General features: G+C 39.3%; 1 protein-coding gene across 1 annotated transcript in view; it reads right to left on the reverse strand.

The window, feature by feature from the left end:
* DSCAM (DS cell adhesion molecule) overlaps positions 1 to 23164 on the reverse strand; it is a 742440-nt gene that overhangs the window by 611958 nt on the left and 107318 nt on the right. The window contains 1 exon segment of the mRNA XM_057544948.1: positions 3567 to 3884. Within this exon segment, the coding sequence (XP_057400931.1) occupies positions 3567 to 3884 (318 nt within the window).

Here is a 23164-nt window from a genome sequence, read left to right on the forward strand (position 1 = left end):
GGAATGTTCTGTATTTGACTGTCAACTGGGTCAAGTTGATTAACAATGCCATTCAAGTATTCTTTATTCTTGCTCATTTTCTGTCTATTTCTGGCAGTTATTAAGAGAGGGGTATTGAAATCTCTAACTATACATTTTGATTTGTCTGTTTCTTCTTGCAGTTCTATCAGCTTTTACTTCATGTATTTTAAAGTTCTCTTATAGGTGCATAAAATTTATAATAGTCATACCCTCTTAATTAAATGAACTTTTTTTACATAATGACCTTCTTTAGCCCTTGTAATATTCTTTGCTCTGAAATATACTTTGTTTAATATTGACATAGTTACTCCAGCTTTCTTCTGATATTTTCTTTTAATTAGATTGATTAGATTGATGATTTGATTTTTGTCTGTGTGCTGTTGTTGTTTCAGATAAAAGGGTAAATTTTGTCTCTGCTACTCGATCTTGGCCATAAGCAGAACCCCCAGTCAAATGTTATTAAGCACAGTTCACTAAGGAGGAAACAATAACTAGAAATGTTTTGACTTGACCAAGGTCATATAGCTGATTACCGTTTGCTAAGTAGAAATACAGCATGGGCAGGGCAGTACTGCTTCAAGGGATCCGTGTGCATTTCACTCCTTAGAACAAAAAGGGCAAGAAAGTATTTTATGTGAAGGAGAACTAGGATTGCTGATTAAGGAGACATGATGGATGAACCTTCCCTGTTTTGTTGACAGTCAGACCTAAGTCAAAGTCACTGAAAACTGTGAAGAATAAGAATTCCCTGTACTTACAAAGGAGAGATGATGAAGCCATTTACCTAATGGATTATTCCAGGAAAATTCCAATGCCAATCTAGAGGCACACAGATATTTCAGATGACCCGATACACAGGAGGATACCCCTGGGTCAGTGCTCATTCTACTCAAACCTGCACCACAGCATCATTGGGTAACATACACATCCCTCACCTGCCCTTCCGAACAGCCATCCAGTTTTGTACTAGCATCTACATAAAAATGATGAAACAAGATTTTCCAGCATCCAATAAATAATCTAAAAGACTACTACAACTATAATGTGTTCATATTAAGAAGTAAAATTAAATGAGAAAGGTAATTTCATCGGGGCAACATGACTATCCATCTTGTAAGTTCAAACTGACACAACAATCATGTGTACGATGGGCCTTAGATGTCAAGAATACCAGCACAAGACAGAAATCACATAACTCAGTGGAAGGGGGGGTAGCATAGATGTCAGACAAGGTGATGGAACTTCCATCCCTTTAAAACCTACGTGGTCATGCAAAGACAACCAATTCTATGACAAATTTAGAAAATAGCAGTTAAAACAGAAGTAAGCATTTAATTCTTTTATCTGACAGGAAACCCAAGACAGAAACAGCAGATTAATACAGACAAGTATAGCTGTTTGAAGTTCCAGGTTTTACTATAAGTGGTACTTTGTAGTTTATAAAGATGTTTTTATGACACACCATTAAACTTGTTAGCCTGCCAGGTACAAGGCATTCGCGATGTCTCCCTGTTTGTCAGGTTTAGAAGTTCCTATACAAACTTCATTTGCTTCATTTTAACTATTTGGGGTATCAACTTTTCATATCTCCTGATTAAAGCCAACCTTTTTCTTCCTTTCTTAAATGCATTTTTGTTCATGTCTTGAAATTCATGAGCATGTCATGGAGATCAAAATATAGCTGGGAAATGACTAGCTAGCAGAATGAGTCACAGTCTAATGTTTGATTGCTTACATCAAAGAGATCACGTGCAGGAATTCAGAAACATTTCATATTTTGCTCGTGTTGTGATGTCTTCAAACGGCACCTCCACACTTGCTGCAGAAATTATTACCAAGTTCCCCCAGCTACCTGGTGTATACGTCAATAATCAAAGTCACATTCTCTTTTCCTAGTCACTCCATATGTCAGTTTACCATAGGATTTGAAAGCCTAGGCTTAAAAAAATAATAAAAACACTGTTTTCTAACTGGTGTCTAACTGTGTGTATGTTTTTTGGGGCTTTATTAAATCTACAGAATGACACACTATGTCCTGTATGTACAACTTTTGACGTCTGTGAACCTCAGGCTGTATTCCTGGTTTGGCTTGTAGCAATGGCAGTTAAAATACACTATGATGTTAAAAGGCACATAACCAATTCAGGGTTTATTTACTGACAACATTCCAGCAACATGTGACACAGTCAAAAATGTTAAAAGAGCCTTTTCTTTTTCACAAGGAATAGAAGAGTATTAGACTGATGCTATTTTACTGACGATAAACATTGATGCTATGGTTTATTCCAGTTAAATTCCTTGTCCTCTGTTCTCCCTTTGTCTTCCTCACTCCCCGCGCTGCCTGCCTCTGGGACAGAGTGGGGTGGGGAGGAGTGAGGAGGGGGAGACAGGAAACAAACACAATGAGCTGGAGACACTGAAAGTTTCAGTCACTGTATCAATTGGTCAAAAGACAGTAAGTCTGGGATATAGTTTAGACCTTACTAACTTGATATCACTAATTTCAAGCTTTAGTTCCAGCAACGTAAGGCACTCCAAAATCCAGTCAGAAGATGCTCTGACATCTCAAAGCAGCCATCAGAATCACACTGAATGGATGATAGGGTTTTCATTGATTCTCAGCTGATGGTTGTTTCTCTCTCCCCAATTTTTTACAATATACTCAGCAAATGTCATAGTGCCTGGGACAGAGGCCAACTCTCCATTATAAACTTTGACCCGACTTTATTGGTCCACTGCCTGACTCCCTCAAAAGGACTATGTCCACGAGGCCATATACCAGGCCTTTCTACCCATCTACTCCCTGCACCTGGCACAGTGCCTGAATCAAAATAGGAGCTCGAGGAACGTTTGTTGAGTGACAACATTAAAACCGACCCAAGAATTGTATTGCAAACTTAATGTTAGTGCCACAGAAGGACTTTCCCTGTTTCCACAGTGTTTAGTGATTTACTGGATAGTGATTTACGGATACAGAGGGCAGACGATAAGTTATAGGCATCTGCACAATTTATATAATGTGATTTTCTAAACTAGTTCCCTGACCTGTTGTCCTACTACTTGTTTCTAGTTTAATTACCACAAATAAAGTGTCTGCAAACGTTGTCATGCATTTATTGACTGCTTCCATTGCACTCATTTACAGTTGTAGAGTGTCCTTTACATGAAGCAAAGAAACTCAGTTTCTGGAATCCAAACTGGAAATAGAGTTGCAAAGGTTTACAAATGCATTGAATGCTTTTTTGACATGTCTTGTTCAAATAGCAAAAATGCTGAATAAAAAGAGAAATCCCTCAGTCAGCAAAAAGCTAGGGGTGATATTTGCAGGCATCTACATGTTTGTTTCCCGGAGGAAGAGAACCACTAATTTCGAGTTTTCGTTCCAAAAATGCAAGGCACTCTGACATCTCAAAGCAGCCATTAGAAGAGTGAACTAAGGACAGGATTTTCATTGGTTCTCAGCTGATGGCATTTTAACATTTGTCATGGCCCACCTGGACCCCCAGCAGGCATAGCATGAATCAAGGTTGAGGAGCCGTACTCACCAGCCTTGATGTGGACATCCTGACTGCGAATTTTCCCTGAAGGATTTTCAGCTGTGCAATAGTAAGTATTATCATGGATTAAGGTACTAAAGCTTGAAGGAGGGAAGGGGAAAATTTGGAGAGTGCCGTTGGGGTGGACGTGGCGGATCCCGGGGACATCGTAGATCTCCTCGCCCGTTGCTAGGTACCATCTGAGAGACACAGGAGGGATGCCTGCAGCAGGGCAGGGCACCAGGGTCCCCGTGGTGCTCGCAAACACTACCTCTTGCAGAGATGCATTGACAAAGTAGAGGCTGGAGTGAAGGTCCTCACTGAAAACTACAAGAAGACAACACAAGAATATGTCAGTAAAGTGCACCTTCTGAACTTGTCCTTCGATCAACTGGCATCAAGAGGTTATTTTGAGAAACAGACACGAGGCTCAACTAAAACCAAATCATTCGAAATTGCTCAACCTACTGTGGACAGAGAGGCACCATCTTCATAGTTTGTACGCGAGTTAAATTATCCTGGGTCTTAAACTTTAAATAGATTACTCTTCAGCTCTCTATGTCCCGTGCCCTGTTCTGTCTCCATGGTACTGACCGCTATTGGAATTTATATTGTGTTTTGTATTCATTTATTGTCTGTCTCCCCTTCTAGAATGTAAGGCCCATGAGAACAATGTTGTCATTTGCTCACACTATTACCTCGGGCACAGAGCAGAACATCCCGTGGCGGCTGAAGAAGAAGAAGCTACACGACTGAATAACTAGATCCGGATGCTAGGATCAAATTGCTCTGGTTGAAAGGTACATTGAGAGCTAACTTTGAATGAAATTAGTCACAAATTTTAAAAATTAAAATTGAAGATCATAGGTAAAGCATTTTAAAAAGGACAGTTGGTTTTCTGAAAATCAAATCCAATCAACAATGCATTTTTTATTGAAAATATGTTGAATGATAAAGAGAACTTTAACAAAGTATCATTCAATTCCACCAGCCTATGGCAGATTCTGTCTTGATTTTTCTCTTCTGGCCCATCCGCCTACATGCCTATATAATTATACTATGTCATAATGTGCGCACATGAAACATGCAGTTTTTACAGACTCTGTTTCATACTCATAACATTGTTTCATAAACATAATGCCATGTTTCACAGACTTCATAAGTACAGCTGACCCTGAACAACACTGGTTTGAACTGCGTGGGTCCACTTATACACAGATTGTTGTCAATAGGAAATAACTACTGTATTACAGCATCTGCAGTTGGTTGGATCTTCAGATGCAGAGGAACTACGGATACAGAGGGCAGACGATAAGTTATAGGCATCTGCACATTTTATATAATGTGATTTTCTAAACTAGTTCCCTGACCTGGGCTACTTGTTTCTAGTTTAATTACCACAAATAAAGTGTCTGCAAACGTTTTCATGCATTTATTGACTGCTTACATTGCATTCATTTACAGTTGTAGAGTGTCCTTTACATGAAGCAAAGAAACTCAGTTTCTGGAATCCAAATATTGAACAAAAGATATATAAATGCCGTGAAGACCTACCTCTTAGACACTGGTGTTTATATGTGGCTTTCTAAGAACAAATGCATACCGGGTCACATAGTCACAAGAGAGTAAAGAAGCCCTAGACATTTGGAATTAATCTCACTGGGCAGAGATGAGAGTAACGATTACTGAGTGCCCAAGCTATGTCAGGCAATGTCATGAGACTCGAAGTGTTATTTCATTTACTCCCATGCACAGCAGTCCTGCCAGGTGAGCCCAGGCTCTGCTCCACAGAGGATGAGGTGGAGACTCAGAGGGGCTGTCACCGGAGCAAGGATTCAGGGCACGAGGTTGCAGAGCCAGGATTCAGTCTCCCTGAAGAAGATTTTATTTCATTGCATGGCTGCCTTTATTGTACGAAGCCAAATCGTGGGGAAGCTGTGTTCATGAGATTTGCCCTACTCCAGATAGCTTACTTGGAGATCCACCTGCTTTCTCTTGGTCTCTGTCACTAGCGGTGACCACGAGTTTGCCCATGGCCCATGCTGCCTATCTCTGAGCTGGCAGCAGAGTGAACTCCAGTAGTCAAAAAATGGCAGAGAAAAATACACTTTGTAAAAATGACAGATTTACTCAAAGAGAAGACAGGCAGGGGTATTCATCAAGTAGTAACTGCTTGATGGTTTTCTTCCCCAACCATAACTAAAGTCTTTAGCAATGCTCCGTAAATCAGAATATGGAAAGTATTGCTAACTGAGAAATTGGTTCAGACCAGAAGCATAGTTAATAGTTAAACATTGTAGCTTTCAGCTCAAATAAAAATGCTGATAGTAGCACTGTGGTTTTGAGCTTTTTAGGAAACTGACATCACCCCATACCGCTAGGAACGAAGTAACTGTCACTCTTGAGGCTAATTAATTCCACCTCAATTCTTTTTTTCCCTCCCCACGTTACTCTTCTGTCAACTGAATTGTAGGCGATTCAAACTAAGTAAAATTTAGTCGTATTTGAATTTATCCTCTTGTGTCCTAAAAGTGGCCTTGTTAAGAACAGCAGTCTTTGAAAATGTGAATGTATGTAAGAAATATTTCTTAATTAAATATATAGTTTTCTATTGTCAACCACATTCTAAGAGCCAGCCTATGAAATGATTTAAATGACTGCGAGAAAAATGCAAAGCAAATGTTTAATCCTAGTAGTTAAAGAGATAACTGACCTATGGGGGATTACTGTCATTTCTCCTTACATTTTTTAGATATTTCACATTAGTCTTTCTATTTCACACCACTGGGTTTAATAACACAACATAAACTCACTTTCTAAGATACACATCATATGGTCACAGGCAAAAGAAAACCCAAACTATATTCCAACAGCTTTTATTTCTTCCATCTAAGGGACCATCCATCTGCTTAAATAATAGTACTTCTTTTTATGGAGTGCTGAATGCACTTTAAATACAGTAACATTTGCTCCCTCCAGTAAGGGCATGGGCAATCTTAATGTGAATTGTGAGTATGTGTGTGTGTGTGTGTGTGTGTGTGAAAGTGCCCTGAAAATAACTGCAGTTTATTAACTGAAAGCTAAACAAAATGCTTGGCAGAATCTTGTTGTGGGATTCAAAGTATAAAATCCTGGCGTACGAATGCTAAGGGCACAAAAGGAAGGGGCTTTGGAGAATTGTTTCTTCGTTTGCAGATTTCTCCATATTTTTTTTATCATTATAACAGATGGTATAACCAAGACTCCCGTGACAAACATAAAGGAAAATGTTACACTAAAAAGAAAAATAAGTCAATATTGCTATCTTTAAAATCCACATACAGGGGGCTTCCCTGGTGGCGCAGTGGTTGGGAGTCTGCCTGCTAATGCAGGGGACACGGGTTCGAGCCCTGGTTTGGGAAGATCCCACATGCCGCGGAGCAACTAGGCCCGTGAGCCACAACTACTGAGCCTGCGCGTCTGGAGCCTGTGCTCCGCAACAAAAGAGGCCGCGATAGTGAGAGGCCCGCGCACCGCAATGAGGAAGGGCCCCCGCTTGCCGCAACTAGAGGAAGCCCTCGCACAGAAACGAAGACCCAACACGCCAAATAAATAAATAAATAAATAATAATTAAAAAAAAAAAAAAATCCACATACAGCAAAGTGAAAAGAAGAAACGTGGGAGAAACTTTTCAGGAAGCAATGATACAATCAGTTATTCATGTGGCAGTATTTATTGAGCACCTGTTATGTACCAGGCCTTGTGCAAGGTCACAGTTACACACATTTGCAGGAGTCATGCTGCTGCTTTTAAGGAATTTTTGGTCTAGAGGGTACCATGGTCATGTAACGAGAGCAGCGATAATTATATATTTTGCTGAGTGCTGTGACAGAGTTATCAACAAAGTGCTACAGACGCATAAATGATAGAGAAACTAACCCAACCTGGGGAAGATAAGGGTAGATTCCCAAAGGAGAGGGAAAAGCAGATTCTAGGCAGAGGCATTAACACAGCAGGACACTGAGTTGTCATAGGCAGGAGAGAAGTGAGAGGACACTGGATACCAGGAACCAGAACCAACAGTGACACAGATTTGGGAGAGGAAGCTTGAGGTTCTTTATATTCATTTATTCTGTACAAACATATTCAGCACCTAGTAAGTATCTGGTGCTTGCTAAGGCCTTGGGACACGCTAAGGACCAAGGCTTGGAGGGTGGTCCTGGGAGCTTCTATTTCAGAAGCTTATTATAAAGTCTAGATCATAAGGGGTGTCAGATCTCAAGCTAAGAAGCATGTGCTTAATTCTGAAGACGGTAGGACAACAGGGATCCCCATTCCTAGGCACACACACAAGCGAAGTGAATGCATATGTCCATGCAAAAACTTATACACAGATGTTCAAAGCAGTGTTATTTACACTAGACAAATGTGGAAACAACTCAAGTGCCCATCAACTGAAGAATGGATAAACAAAAGCTGGTATATCCATGCAATGGAATTTTACTCAGCAATAGAGATAAATGAAATACTAATATGTGTTACAGACACGGACAACTCTTGATAACATTATGCTCAGTGAAAAGAGTGAGTCACAAAAGAGCACGTACTGTGTGATTACATGCACATGAAATGTCCAGAACAGGGAACTCTATAGAGACAGAAAGTAGATGAGTGGTTTACTTAGGGGTGGAGGTGAGGGGCTGGGGAGAAGGGTGACAGCTAAAGGATGCAGCGTGTCTTTTTGAGGTTATTACAGTGGTCTAAAATTAGCTGTGATGAAGGTTGTGCATATCTTTGAATTTACCAAAAAAAAAAAAAACCCACTGAACTGTACAAACAGATGAATGTTATTGTATGTACATTATATCTCAATAAAACTGCTTAAAAAGTCGGGAGCCAATGAAAGTTCTGACATAGAACAGGCAATTTTCCAGATTGTCGTTTTGGAAAGTGAACGCTGGGTGGGGTTGGGATGAAAACTGGAGGCAGGAAGTCTGGCCGGGCTGCTGTGGGTGGCCCAGGCCCTCCGGGGCTTTGGTGCTGTGAAGGGAGGAGAGAGCCTAACTCTGCAGGTGTGTCTGATATGGTCCCGCCAGAAAGTGTGGGCAGGGCATGGCAGTAACGAGAGTGAGGGAGGATAAGGAACAAGTCAATATGATCCAAATTTAATAGCTTGCATGCCTGGTTGCATAGTTACACTACGAACGCAGACAGAGAACATACAAGGCAGAGCCAGCTGGGTGAAGGAAATGACAGTGCCAGTTTTACTGAAGTTAAGGGGGCCCTGCCTTGGGGCCACGCACTAGCCAGCTGGGAATCGGAGTGCAAGATCTCAGACAGAGATTCCACAGTCAGGGAAGCTGAAGCCCATCATTGGGTGAGATATGTCAAGGAGACCGTGAAGAACAAGAAGAGACCAAAAAAATGGAGATGGATCCTCAGGGATAGTTAATACATAAAAGGTGAGCAAAGGATATTTGACCATGGACTTGCACCCAAAATACATAATGAACTCCTACAGGTCAATAAGAAAAACATAATCTAATTAAAAATGGGCAAAAGGCTTAGATGGTCACTTCACAACGGCCAATATATAAATGGCCAACAAGCACATGAAAAAACAAAAATCTCAATGTCACTAGTCACCAGGGAAATGCAAATTAAAAGCACAAGGAGTTACCACTACACAACAATGACTAAAATGGAAAAGACAGACTATATTGAGTGTCCCAAGGATGTGAAGCAACATGAAACACATACACTGCAAGCGGGAATGTAAATTGATACGGTCACTATGGAAAACTGTTCTTCAGTAACTACTACAGCTAAACCTATGCCTACCCTATGACTCAACCATTCGATTCATAGGTATTTATCCAACAGAAATGCATGCATATGCTCATAAATATTACACACTGGAATATTCACAGCATTACTATTTGTGAGTCCCAAACTGGAAACCACTCACAATATCCATCAGTAGTAAAAAATGGATAAATATACTGTTACATATTTGCACATCAAATCATTATATAAAAATAATAATGAGCAATCTACAATTACAAACAAAAATATTATGAAACCACAACCATAAAGTTGAAGGAAAGTAAACAGACACAACAAGAGTGCATACATTATTATTCCATTTATATCAAGCATAAAATAGGAAAAACCGATCTATGATGTTAAGAGTCAGGATACTAGTTATTCACGGGGTGGACACAGAGAACAGAAACGGCATGAGGGGGCACCCAGGCTGCGGTCTGTGTTCATTTTCTTGACCTGGGTGCTGGGTACACTGATGTGTTCAGCTGATGAAAATTTCATTTAGCTGTACTCTGTGAAATGCACACTTCTCTGTATGTATTCTATACTTGACTTAAAACATTAAATATTTTAAAGAAATGGGAAAAGAGAGAAATATCATGAAGATAAAGAAGACATTATGAGACAAGTAGCCAAAATCTTAGAGAAAATGATGCCTTAGAAACAAAAGGACAGCATTTGGAAATGTCAACCAGCAGTTTTCAACTGTGTCAATTGCTTCACAGAGATCAGAAAACATGAAAACTAAAACAGACCATTAGGTTTGCAAATTGAGTATATCTATTTTGAATGAAAATACCATTTAGGATCAAAATAATTTTATTGATTTCATAAGAATCTGTGAGTGTATATGCTTAGTAAAATGAAATGCTTCCATAAAGCTCTTCCCAAATGAAAAGGAATATACCTAAGCCTCAGGTAAATATTATCTAGAAAGCGTAACACTTAGCTGATTCTGAGACTCCAAAATGTTTTCACATTTGAATAAATGCTTTGAAATTTAGTGTCATCTTGATCAGACAATCTGAAAGCAGATAAATGGATGGTCTCATAATGACTTGGAAAGCATTCCAAACGTCTATGAAATAATTCCAAGTTAGGTTAAAAAAATATGCTCATATGTTACAGCAATTGTGCATTTAACTCTAATATATTTCAGTCATTCTATCTATTCCCCAGCACTAAAGCAACAACGAAACTGTCCAAATAAGAATTGGATAAAACTTCATGACATAGAACTTAAAAACTATGAAATTCTGTCTTTGTCCATGATAAAACAAAATGAAACAAAACAGGAAGTGGATTTACCCTCTTCTATGTAAACATTCAGGCAATACAAAACAGTAAGCTGTAAAAGAAGGAAACAAATGAGATGGGGCCCACTAGCATCCAGCTTAATGCCTGGAGAAAATTCACAAATCATCCCAAAAGGAGAAACCTAAATAGAACTTGGTGGAATTTCTGAGTTGAAGCTTGGGGAGGCCAAACACACTGGATTTACAAAGCAAAGAGACGGAAGTTGCGTGGAGAGGGAACTCCAATAATCTGAAGAAGTTTCCCTTTGGTGAGTCTTTAACTGTGGACAGATATTTACAGGTGTGTGAGGAAACTACTGCTGCTGCAAAGAAACACCAGAAAGGAGCAGCTGGAAAATCCCTGAAGCTCACATAGGGGAGGGACTAGTTCATGTTCCATCCAGAGAGGAAAGAACTAATATATGGGGTACCAGATAGAGTACTCAGAAGTGTATGACCACTACCGTGGGGGCCAAATTAAACATAACAAAGTTTAAAAGGGATGCCAGTATGGATTCCAGAAGGGATTAAATTGATTTCAAGTAACTTAACTGCACAACCAACAAATTTCAATGCTGGTTAATGAAAAGAAACAAAATCCAATAATCAATAATGTAAAGTTTACAATATCTGACATCCAATAAAAAAATTGGAGACAAGCAGGAAAATATGACCTATTATCAGAAGTAAATGTATTCAATAGAAGCAGACACAGAAATGACAGATGACAGAATTAGCAGGCACGGACATTAAAATAGCTATTATAAATATTCTCCCAATATCATCAAGATGGTAAGGGAAAGCAAGGGAATACTGATGAGAGAAATGGAGACTATAAGAATAGCCAAAAATGAAACTTCTTGAGATGAAAAATACACTATATGAAATGAAACACAGGCAAATGGAATTAACAGCAGATTATACCTTGCAGAAGAAAATATCAATAAACCAGAAGGCAGAGCAATAGAAACTAGACAAATTGAAAGACAAAGAAAAAAGGCTTAAAGACAGTAAACATAAAATCAGTGAGATGTGAGACAATATCCTGTGGCCTAATATATGTATAATTGGAATTCCACAAGGGAGGAGGTCAGACAGAAATTTTTTAAAAGAATTAATATCTAACATTTTCAAAATTTAAGGAATTCCAGAACCCCAAATACCCCATAAATTCAATGAACACCAAACAGAAGAAACACAAAGAAAATCACACCATGACACATCATAATTCAATTGCTGAAAGCTAGTAAAAAAGAGAAAAATATTAAATGCAGCCTTTTTAAAAAAATACACATAGCATGCGGAGAAACAAAGGTAAGAATGATGCCAAACTTATCAGAAACAATGCAAGCCAAAAGACAGTGAAGAGAAAGAAAATTTAAAGTATTATTTAAAAAGAAAAAAAACTTCCAATCTAAAATTCTATGCCCAGCCAAAAAAAAAAATTATAAATGAAGGCAAAATAAAAATGACTTTTCAGACATCCAAATGCTAAGAGAATTCATTGACAATGGATCAGCAATACAAGGAATGTTAATGGAAGTCCTTCAGGCAAAAGGAAAATGTTACCAGACAGACATTTTTGACTTCTCAAAAATAATAAAGACTGACAAAAATGGTAAATATATGGGTAAATATACAAAACACATTTCTTCATTTTAAAAAAATAATCAAAAGACAATTTACTGTTTAAAGCAAAATTGATAATAATGTATTTTGGAGTATAACATATATAGAGAGATAAAATGAATGACAATATTATCATGAAGGCAGGTGGGAGGAGGAGAATGACAATCTACTGTCTTAAGTTTCTTCTACTATACATCGTGTTGTAATATTATTTGAAAGTAGGCCATGTTAGTTTAAAGATTTAAATTGTAAACTCTAAAGCAAACACTTAAAAAAGAAAGCAAAACTTAGATATTAAACCATTCATGTAGATAAAATTGATCATTAAACAAATTCCATTAATATAAAAGGAGATAAGAAAAAAAAAAGAGTAGATGAAATAAATAGAAAGCAATTATCAAGATGGTAGATTTAAATCTAACCAAATTGGTGTTCACATTAAATATAAATGGCCTAAACACTCCAATTGCAAGGCAGAAAATGTCAGATTGATGAAAAATCAAGATTTAATAATATGTAATCCAGGAGAAACCCATTTTAAACACAAAAAAACCAAGTAGATTAAAACTAAAGGGATAGAAAAATATACCATGCTAACACTACTCAAAAGAAAGCTGAAGTGGCTACACTAGTATCAAAGTAGATTTCAGGATAAGGAATGTTACTAAAACGGTTATTTTCTAATGATAAAGTGATCAATTCAAGAATACATGACAATCCTAGATGTTTATGTATCTAATAAAAACTTCAAAGTACATAAAGCAACTCTGCTAGAATTGGAGGGAGGAATATCAAATCCAGAAGGAAAATTGAGAACTGGGTTTCTTTCTTTTTTAGTGCTGACTGCCATTGGGTTGATATATCAATGTTCTTTGTTGCGATTTTATCTGCCTTCATGTATATGTTGATGTTAAAAACTTGTGCATAGAAAAAATTCAATCTTACCTCATACTGATGGTTTGCTAGGGTCCAGCCAGGCCAGTCTCCTCAGTGCCTTGGGAAACCCACTCCCACCTCAGAGCCAGCACAGATACTGAATGCCTTGCTGGAATACTTCACCATCCTTCACCCAATTCATTAAGACTCATGCTTTGACCCTCAGCTTAAACACCGTTTCCTTAGGGATTTATCCCTGATCTTCTACCTCTCAGACTGGACCCCATACCCTACCTGTCAGCTTCTTGCTTCATTCATTCATAGTCTCAGCTTAGTTGTTTAGTGTGTGTCTCCAACACTGTTGAAATCTACAAGAGGGGCACTGCATATAGAGGATGCAACCTTATTCTTTTGTATTTAGTGAACAGACTAGTACACAATAGAAGCCTTCAAATTTTTATTGAATGAATAAATAAATCTTTAAAAAAATTATGGTTTTCATACCACATACAGCTAAAAGATTCCTTTTAAGGAAAAATAATCTGTATCTCATATGCATCATCTATTTTAATTTAAATTCCATTATAAAGATGTTAAGGGACAACAAGAATTAGTGGCTGAAAAGAGAATTTCTCGGATATTATAAGAAGAACACATTTATGAGATTTTAGCTACTCTGTGTAAGAATGTTCTTTTTATCCAATATGTGTGCTGATTTTTCAACAAGGAAGAAAAAAAGCTCAATTTTGCTATGTGTTTTACAAATCTCTGGAGAAAAAAAAAATAAGAAAAATGTTAATATTTTACCCATAAAATGTCTAAGTATTGTTTCCAATATCCTTCTAGAGAATTATTTCCATGTGTGTCTAGGGAATTCATTTTAGAGATGAAGTCTCGCTGTCCCTTCGGATGGATGAAAGTCACCCTCAGTAACACTGCTGGCGGTTACGTGTACAGTTTCAGAGAAGGATACAGCCTCTGTAATGAATAATATGTGTGTAGTTTGCTATGTTCCAGCATTTACATTTTAAGCTCAAAAGATTTCAAAAGGCACGGAAGTGGCTAGTGATTTGAAAGAAGCAGAAGACTCTCTGGGATTTATGATCACAAGCAGCAAAGCACATGAATAAACCAAAATGATGTAAATAACTCCCTAGGATCAGGGAGCATAAAAATGCAGGAACAAAAATAGAACAAACTAATGAAGAATGAAGGATAAGTGCAGATTCACACAAGGAATTATAAATTAAGAAAATCATCAGAAAAAGAGAGTGGGAAATGGAGCTGACATCATAATAATGTCAACAGAATTGCTTCCTGCAGATTAAAAGGCTTGGAGAGAGGGGAAAAATTACAAAAAGAGAATGTCCAAAAACACAGCAATATGAACTAGAAACACAATAACAAAGCAACAATAAAATCAGACTATTAATGGAAGGGAAAGATTGAAATTCACTGAAGCCTAATGAGTCACCTATCCTATGATTAAAGAACAAAATAAACTGGGAGTTTGGGATTGACATATACACACTACTATATTTAAAAGAGATAACCAACAAGGACCTACTGTATAGCACAGGGAACTCTGGTCAATATTCTGTGACAACCTAAATGGGAAAAGAATTTGAAAAAGAACAGCTACATGTATATGTGTAACTGAATCACTTTGCTCTACACCTGAAACTAACACAACACTGTTAACTAACTATACGCCAATATAAAATAAAAAAGAAAAAAAGAAAAAAGAAAGAATTTAAAAGAAAATTAAAAAGAAAAAAAATTTTAAAAAGAACAAAATGAATTAAAAGCAGAGACCACAATGGTACCTCAACAGAAAAATGTAAAGTCCAAGTCCTGCAAGAAATCTTAAGCTCTGGTGCTGAGTGAGAGCGCTGACGTGGAATGATAAAAAGACACGCATTCTTCTTAATCTCATTGACTATGGCAGCGTTCAGCATCATTTTCTTTTGCTAGAACTTCACCATGCTCAGGGGCACTCAATTTTCCATTTTGCTCTGGTCTAAGGACTTACATTAAGTCTAATTTTTAAGGTAATTGTTTTTTTCAGGTAGTGCATGGGTTTTACTTTGTGTTTCAGTGCTAAAATGAATGGTTATTTTCATAATGGCAAATATACCCTGAGTTGTAAGTGGCAACAATCTTTTGAATTAGAAAGATGCTTAGAGGATTGACTCTAGTCTAGCCCCTCTGATTCACCAGCCTGAGTCAGAGACCTGGTCACTGTCTTCCTTCCCCTTGGGTGACTTCCTTGAGTTTTCTCCAGTGTGTTAAAACACTCATCTACCATCACGCATCTTATGACTGCCATTATTTTACCTCTCTTCCTCTTTATCCTTAGGATGTTTATATTCCTTTACTATCATTGTAATGGAGTTTCGGGGGCAAGGTGGGTGAACAGTGATGGAACACAGATGTTCATTTATTTTGTGTTACCAGCAATGCCTACTATCTCCAAAGCAGTGATGGGAACAAACCGTGTTTGGGTTTCAGGTATGATACAACCCTCCATCTTCCCACAGAACACTGGGAACACTGCACAGTACCCAGCTGACTTCACCATCCTCTGCACTTTCACACCAGTTAATCCATTCTTGCATTTTCTGCCCTTGCTTCATCAAGATATTGCCTATCTATGTGACTTTGATCATTGCTGAAACACTAATACCTTGGATGAAGCAAAGGGGACATTACCATCCCTGTACACCACCTGCTTGCTTACACAGCATCGACTACATAGATAATGCAGTGAACACTTAAATATAACCCAAGTCAGGTCTCCCCTGAGGTAGTAAGGGCACTTCTTTGGGACAAAAAAGTGCCATCCTCCTGGGGTTTCTCCACCGTTGGAAGCTGCTGTCAGGTTCTGATCTACGACAGTATGAAGGCCAAGGGCCAGCTCTTCCACCTCGGTGTGACCATTTATAGCAAAAGAGGTCAGACTGACCTAGAATTCTACACCCAGAGTATTAAGCAAGTGAACAAAGACATTTTTAGACAATGCAAAGTCAAAAACTTTACCTCTCATGCACCCTATTCAAAAAGATTCTGGAAGATGAATAAAAAGGCAGCAAACTAAGAAAGAGGAATCAATATATGATATACACGAAACAGAGGCTCAAACACAGGTGATGAGAAACAAAAGGAATTTCCAGAGTGACTCTGAAAGATTCCAAGACAACAACTGTATACTGGAAACTAGTCCAGATTGATGCAGAAAGAAGGCTCCCAGAGAGGTGTTTTGAAAAAATAAATAAATAAACATTCAAAGACCCTGATATATCTGAATGTATTAAAAGGAGTACTTTGTCCTGTTGGAGAATTTGGGAAATGAATTACACATGCAGTGAAAACTAAGTAAACAAAAAAGTAAGTAATTATTAATCCTAGGGAACAAACAAAGCTATCATAGAAAGAAAAGTGTTTATAATATGCTATGTGGCTCAGCTGTAGCTGAGTTATGTATAAATATTTACATAATTATAATAGTGCAAACCCCAAATACTGATTTAACCCCAAATGGTAATATAATTATATGGAAAAAATAGCAGAAGATAAGGAGGGAGGGCATTCATAGCCCAATTTAACAATTAAGTTAAATAGATATCTAAGCCTGAAAAATTAAATATTTCAATGTAAACAGAGAACCTGAGAATGCAGATCTGAATACTAGAAGAAAGCTTAGAAAGGAAAAACTTGCAGAAAGCAAAATCGGTAGGTGAATGTGTTTCTAGAGACTGTGTTTCATTCCAATCACATGAAGACGCAGCCTTAACCAACCCTTAGGTTCAACAATGCCTTCCACATGTTTGAATCAATGTGTCTGATCTCACCCTACATCAGCCAACACGGAGCGCAATGACACCCGACAGCTCTCGCTGGTGGAATGTAGGATGTAGAAAGCCCACTTACAGAGCCTTAACTGCAAGTCTCAAACACTTAAGACTTAAGAAAAAAAAAATCTGTTGACTGGGACCCTGGTAAATTGTTGTCCTAATCTCCTGGTAAACTCAGTTACACCCATATTCTGGGATCCAGCATTCTTTTTTTTTTAATTTATTTTATTGAAATATGGTTGAGTTACAACGTTGTGTTAATCTCTGCTGTACAGCAAAGTGATTCAGTTATACACATATATATATTCTTTTTCATATTCTTTTCCATTATGGTTTATCACAGGATATTGAATATAGTTCCCTGTGTTATACAGTAGGACCTTGTTGTTCATCCATTCTATATATAATAGTTTGCATCTGCTAATCCCAAACTCCACATTCTTAACATATCACATTCAAGAAGTTCGCTTACCTTCCTCCTCTTCCATGTGATTCTTTTTCACATTTGTTAAGAGTTCCGAAAGAGATAAATTAGAACCACATAAGGTACATAAAAAAATATTCTATCCATAAAATATTAGTTTTTAAATAAAGGACCTAATGACCATCCACTCTTAGCTGCTCACAGCAAATGCGTACGGTCCTCCCCAATGCCCCTCTTTTTCTCGTGTTTTGTATTCACTGCACCAGGAAGTCCATTAGCTGCACCCTCAAAATAGCCTCAGAGGCAGCTATTTGCCACCTCTTCTGCCACCTCTCTGGTCCCACCGCCACCGCTCTCTCTCCCCTGGATTGCCACAATGCTGCCCCATGGATCTCTCTGCCTCCACCACTGCCCCCTACCCTTATGCTCTGTCCATCAGCCAGAGTGGTCCAGTTAAACATGTCAGGTCCTCTCTCTCCTTTGCTCAGAACCTTCCAGGGCCCCCATTCTCTCACATGAAAGACAATCTTTCTCTGTGACTCAGGCTCACTGTTCCCCTCAGATGTGAGCCCCTGCTCCTCTCCCTTGCTCGTTCCACTCCAGCCACACGGCCTTCCTGTCATCACGAGCATCCCCACAGGCTCTGATCTCTGCGTCTTTACACATTCCTCTCCCTCTGCCCAGGATGGCTCTTCCCGCAAAAACCGCCTCGCTCATTCCCTTGCCTTTTCAAGGCTTTGCTGAGCCACTGCCCCCTCGATGAGGCCCTAACTCAAGTTGTCTCCACCACAGTGAGCACTCCCAATTGCCCTCATCTGCGCCTTCTCTCCGCAGCATTTGTCACCTGCATCATTTACTTATTTATAATCCTTTTTTATTGTCTGTCTCTCCCTCCCTTTAAAACTTTAGTTCCTAAAGAGTAGACAGTGGATTGGTTTTATTCCCTGATATATCTCCAATTCCTCATACAGTTTCTAGCAAGTAGTAGAATCTCAGTAAACATTTCTTAAATACATGACTGTTCTATTAAACTCAATTAAATATAAGTAACTAGGGGATTCCCTGGTGGTACAGTGGTTAGGACTCACTACTTTCCCTGCCATGGCATGGGTTCAATCCCTGGTCGGGGAACTAAGGTGCTGCAAGCCATGCGGTGTGGCATATGTGTGTGTGTGTGTGTGTGTGTGTGTGTGTGTGTGTATAAATAAAACTCAGTGAAATATAACATCTTAAAATGAACGTTTGACTACAAATGATTCACGATTCCACCTGTACATTTATGGAACACTTTATCCAAAGTGCTTTTATTCCAAAGCATTTTCTCCCCCAACTGCGTCATTAAGTCACCAGAGTGTCTGTCGTTACACACGTAGGAGGGGAAAAGACAGAGGCACAGAGAGTGGAAGGGGGTTAGTTATCCAGGACCTCAGGTTGTGTGTTCTGGGCAGTACAAAGATGAGAGTATGCTCCCTTCACTGCTGGGGTGTCCCTGTGTACGACATTACTGTACTCTCTCCTTGTGCAGCTTGCTGGCCTCCTTTCTAGCAAGGGAGTGTCACCAAATGCACTATTAAACTTCAAATTTGGTTTATATCTATTATTATCGTTTTCATTTTGGGTGTAACTGAATAGCTAACATTTACTGAATATGTGTTATGTGCTGGGACTGTGCTAAGTAGTTTAATACAAGACGTCATGAATCCTCAAAACAAATCTTACAGGTAGCTATTATTGCTGTGTCCCCATTAGGGATGAGAAACCAGATTGAACTTTGAACCCTGTAGTGAGGAAGAGACATGGGGTGTGATCCAGGAGTCATTTACACAGGGGCTGCGGGCTCAGGACCCTCTGAGAAGGAGAGACTTGTCCTGCACTCGCCCCTCTGAAGGGGGGCAAAGGCACCCACAATTCTGAGTTCAGTTCCTGAAGATTCAAAGTCCCCAAGTTAGCCACCTTTGATCCGGACATCACTGCAGAATAATGGGCTATGATGCTTATAATAAGATGTGCTTAGCTAGGTACACTGTATTTCTTGGGGTTCATTTCAAAGTCTTTGTCATGTGTCGTCTTTGTAATTTTTACCTTTAGACAGAGGCTCAGGAATGATATCCTTAGACTAAAACTGAACACAACATGAAAAAAAGAAAACTCTGCCACTGAAATGTCTTTGATTACAGTTCTTATTTACTCTTTTCTTTCTTTCTTTTTTTTTTTTTCTACAAAATCCTAATAATCTACCATAGAGTACTTTTTCCAAAAATTAAAACTATGATTAAGGATTGAAAAAACCAAACCAAAAAACACAATTTCCAGAGCGGTATTTTTCTAAAGACATCCTCTAGGCCCGAATCCATGCTGAAAATGTAGCATGTTCAAAATACACTGTCGCGTTAATGCTAATTTACAACTGCATGAGGTTTTCCCCTTAAGGGACCGAAGCTCAGCTGGAATTCATTAATTTTGACAGTTTGCCTATCGCAGTAGAATGGATTCGCTGAGTGACAGAAACTTCTCTAAAAAGAGAAGAATCACATTCTCCTTGCTCTTAAGTATTCATAACAGAATGGAGTTTGAACATTCTCAAGGCAACCAGACGCACCATTAATAACCCCAGAACCTATGAAATGCGGCTCAGGCTTCACAGAGCAGAAACCCCACTGCCACTCGAGTCCCTTTAGTAATAAACCTAATATACACCAGCCAGCTGTGTAATGGGCCCAAGCACACCCTGGGGCTCAGAAGAAGGTCATAAAATAGAGTCCATTATCCCACATTGGGAATTTGACTTGATTCGGATTTGACACTTCATTTGGAGAAATGTCCTAGAGGCATATCCTTTCTAGAAGGTTAGGGTTGGAGTGGGTGGCTAGCTGTTGCCAAATTAATCCTGCAGAACACTTTTAAACGTAAAGGAATAAGACTTTTAAAATATTCCCTTCATGATGACTTCTGTAAATCAAATTGAGTTGTAACGTCTGAAAGTTATTACTGGAACATTTTAAATTAAACCAACGCGGCATCACTCATTCCCAAGAGGGAGCGTGAAGACATTGCCAGTCATAGCATTTTCTGGTGTTTGATTAAAAAAAAATCCAATCTTATTTGTAAAGACAAAGTAGTTCTAACCTTAAATGGATCATAAGGAGGAAATAATGACCGCACAGCCTATCAAAGGACACCCCGGGACCACAAGCATGGCATGCTCTTGATCCTATTATGACTGTCTCTACAGACAGAATAACCTGGTGTGAGACGCTAGCAAGAAGGTGCAGGAGAGGAGGTGACGGGAGCCGAGGACCGGACTCAATACCAGCTTCTAACTCAGTGCTACCTTCATTTGCATATCTGGGGATGGCCACAGTATCATATTGACAACATAGTGCATGAAACCCACGCACGATTACTGATCGCCCAACACAGATACCATGAGGAAAGAGTACAAAGCAAATTCTATTATGGAGCCCTAAGTATGAATCTCCGAAGAGGAGTTTAGGAAAGGGTCAACGTCAACCTCACAGAAATGCTGAAGTGGCATTAGACTGGCCCTAACCTTGTCTTATTTAACAATTCATTAGTTACTTAAGCAAAGATCATATGATGATGGGAATGAGAGTGAGAGTCACTTCAACAAGAGGAGAATGCATTCAGTACCACGCCTGAACCCATCCATGATCTCCTGTGACCCTGGTCAGCCCACGGGGCAGGTGTTATCGTTATACAGACAGAAGTTGAGGCAGGACCCTGACAAGTTACTCTCACGGGGGATGCGGGGCAGGAGTGGGGAGAGGGTGTATCAGTCTGCTCAGGCTGCTGTAACAGAATACCACAGACTGGGTGGCTTCAACAAGAATTTTACTTTCTGACAGCTCTGGAGGCTAGAAGCCCAAGATCAAGGTGTTGGCAGGGTTGTTTTCTCCAGACGCCTCTCTCCTTGGCTTGTGGATGACCACCTTCTCACTGTGTCCTCACGAGGTCTTTCCTCTGTGCACATACATCCCCGCTGTCTCTCTTTGTGTCCAAATTTCCTCTGCTTATAAGGACACCAGTCAGATTAGGTTAGAGCCTCAAACTAACGACTCATTTTAACTTAACCACCTCTTTAAAGGCTGCATCTCCAATATAGTCCCATGCTGAGAAACTAGAGGTTTTAGGGCTTCAACATATGAATTTTGGGAGGACACAATTCAGCCCATAACAGAAGGAAACAAAGATGGTGGAGGCATGGGAAAAAGAAAATTTGAAACAACTGTGGTAAAGGAATTCTGAAGATCCTGAAATGACTGCTATGAGTAAGGAGATGAAATGTACTCTAGGCCCCCAGACCCTCAAGAAAGAAGTTAAAGGCTGGCATGTTTTTGCCTCCACAAAAGGTAGAATGTTCTGACAACTAGAACTGCCCAACATTGAGGCTAGTGCTGGAATGTTTCAGAGGGGAATGTTGTATTGGTGCAGCCAAGGGCCGTGAGGGTTATTGAACCATGTCTAGGTTCTTACACCTTTTTACTAAGAAGCATGAAATAACTAAAGCAATGCATATTTCTCTGCTTTGGAATAGAACACTGATTTTATAACTTGATCCCCTTGGAAGCTCCTTTTCTGGGTGATATGAACAAGGTTCTTGTAATTAATTACATATTAGCTCTAATTCCTGAAATAACTTATACAATTATTGATACAGTTTCAAGTGAACATGCTTTGCAAAGTAAAGCAAAACTTTTCACCCTTTAAGTAGTCCTAATTAGCTACTTATATCATATAACTGGAAGATAACAGCTTGAATCTAAGATAAAGGCATACGAATGATGTATTAAAAACACTTTTTGAGAGGAATCAAACTGAAGAAGGCAATCTATACGACTATTATCACTATTTAATGATACTTTCTGCTAGGACTGGGCTTGGAGCCAGCACCTCGGCTAAGACAACCACTTGCTATTCTTTCTGCTATTTAAAGAGTCCCTACTTTTTGTGCTGGGTAAGATCTGTGAGTTTGGCAGGTCAGATGAGTGCATAAAATGATTTGGGGGAAATACACGGACAGCTAAATATTTATATGGGAAAACGTTCACATCCATTTTCTTCCAATATCTGAAGAAAATTCTCTAATACCAATACCACCATACACACACAAGGCCCTTCTATACCAAGGGCTGTGCCAGACACAGGGAGGAGTAAAGAGGCGCACGGAGGTGCTCAGGAAACACGAAGCCAGGCAGCTGCTGTCTTCACAACCATCCACAGGTCACAACAATTATAAGAAGGGAGGATGGAGAAAATGAGAGAGAGGCAGCATAAGCAGGGAACGGGGAAGGAGCAGAGGAGGGCAGTGGGTCCCACTTGCTGGGATTAGGAGGGACACTGTGGAGGATGCCGCCTGGAGAGTATTTTGCAGCTTTAACTCCCCGCTCCGGGGCTTTTCTTTCATTTGGAGGGTCCTTATATCGAAGAAGTGATTCTCCACTGGGGGCAATCTTGTTCCCCAGGGAACATCTGACAATGCTTAAAGACACTGTTGATTGTCCCAACTGGGGGTTGGGGCGGTGGTATGGTATCTAGTGAGTAGAGACCAGGGGTGCTGCTAAACATCCTACAATGCACAGGACAAGCCCCTGTAATGAAGAACTATCCAGCCCCAAATGTCAGTAGTCCCGCAGTTCAGAAACCCTGCATTGGAGTATAAGACCCACAGACTTTCCGTCCTTCCCTCCTTTACCTCAGACGAG

Source organism: Balaenoptera acutorostrata, chromosome 4, assembly GCF_949987535.1.
Source record: "Balaenoptera acutorostrata chromosome 4, mBalAcu1.1, whole genome shotgun sequence".
Classification (NCBI taxonomy): domain Eukaryota; kingdom Metazoa; phylum Chordata; class Mammalia; order Artiodactyla; family Balaenopteridae; genus Balaenoptera; species Balaenoptera acutorostrata.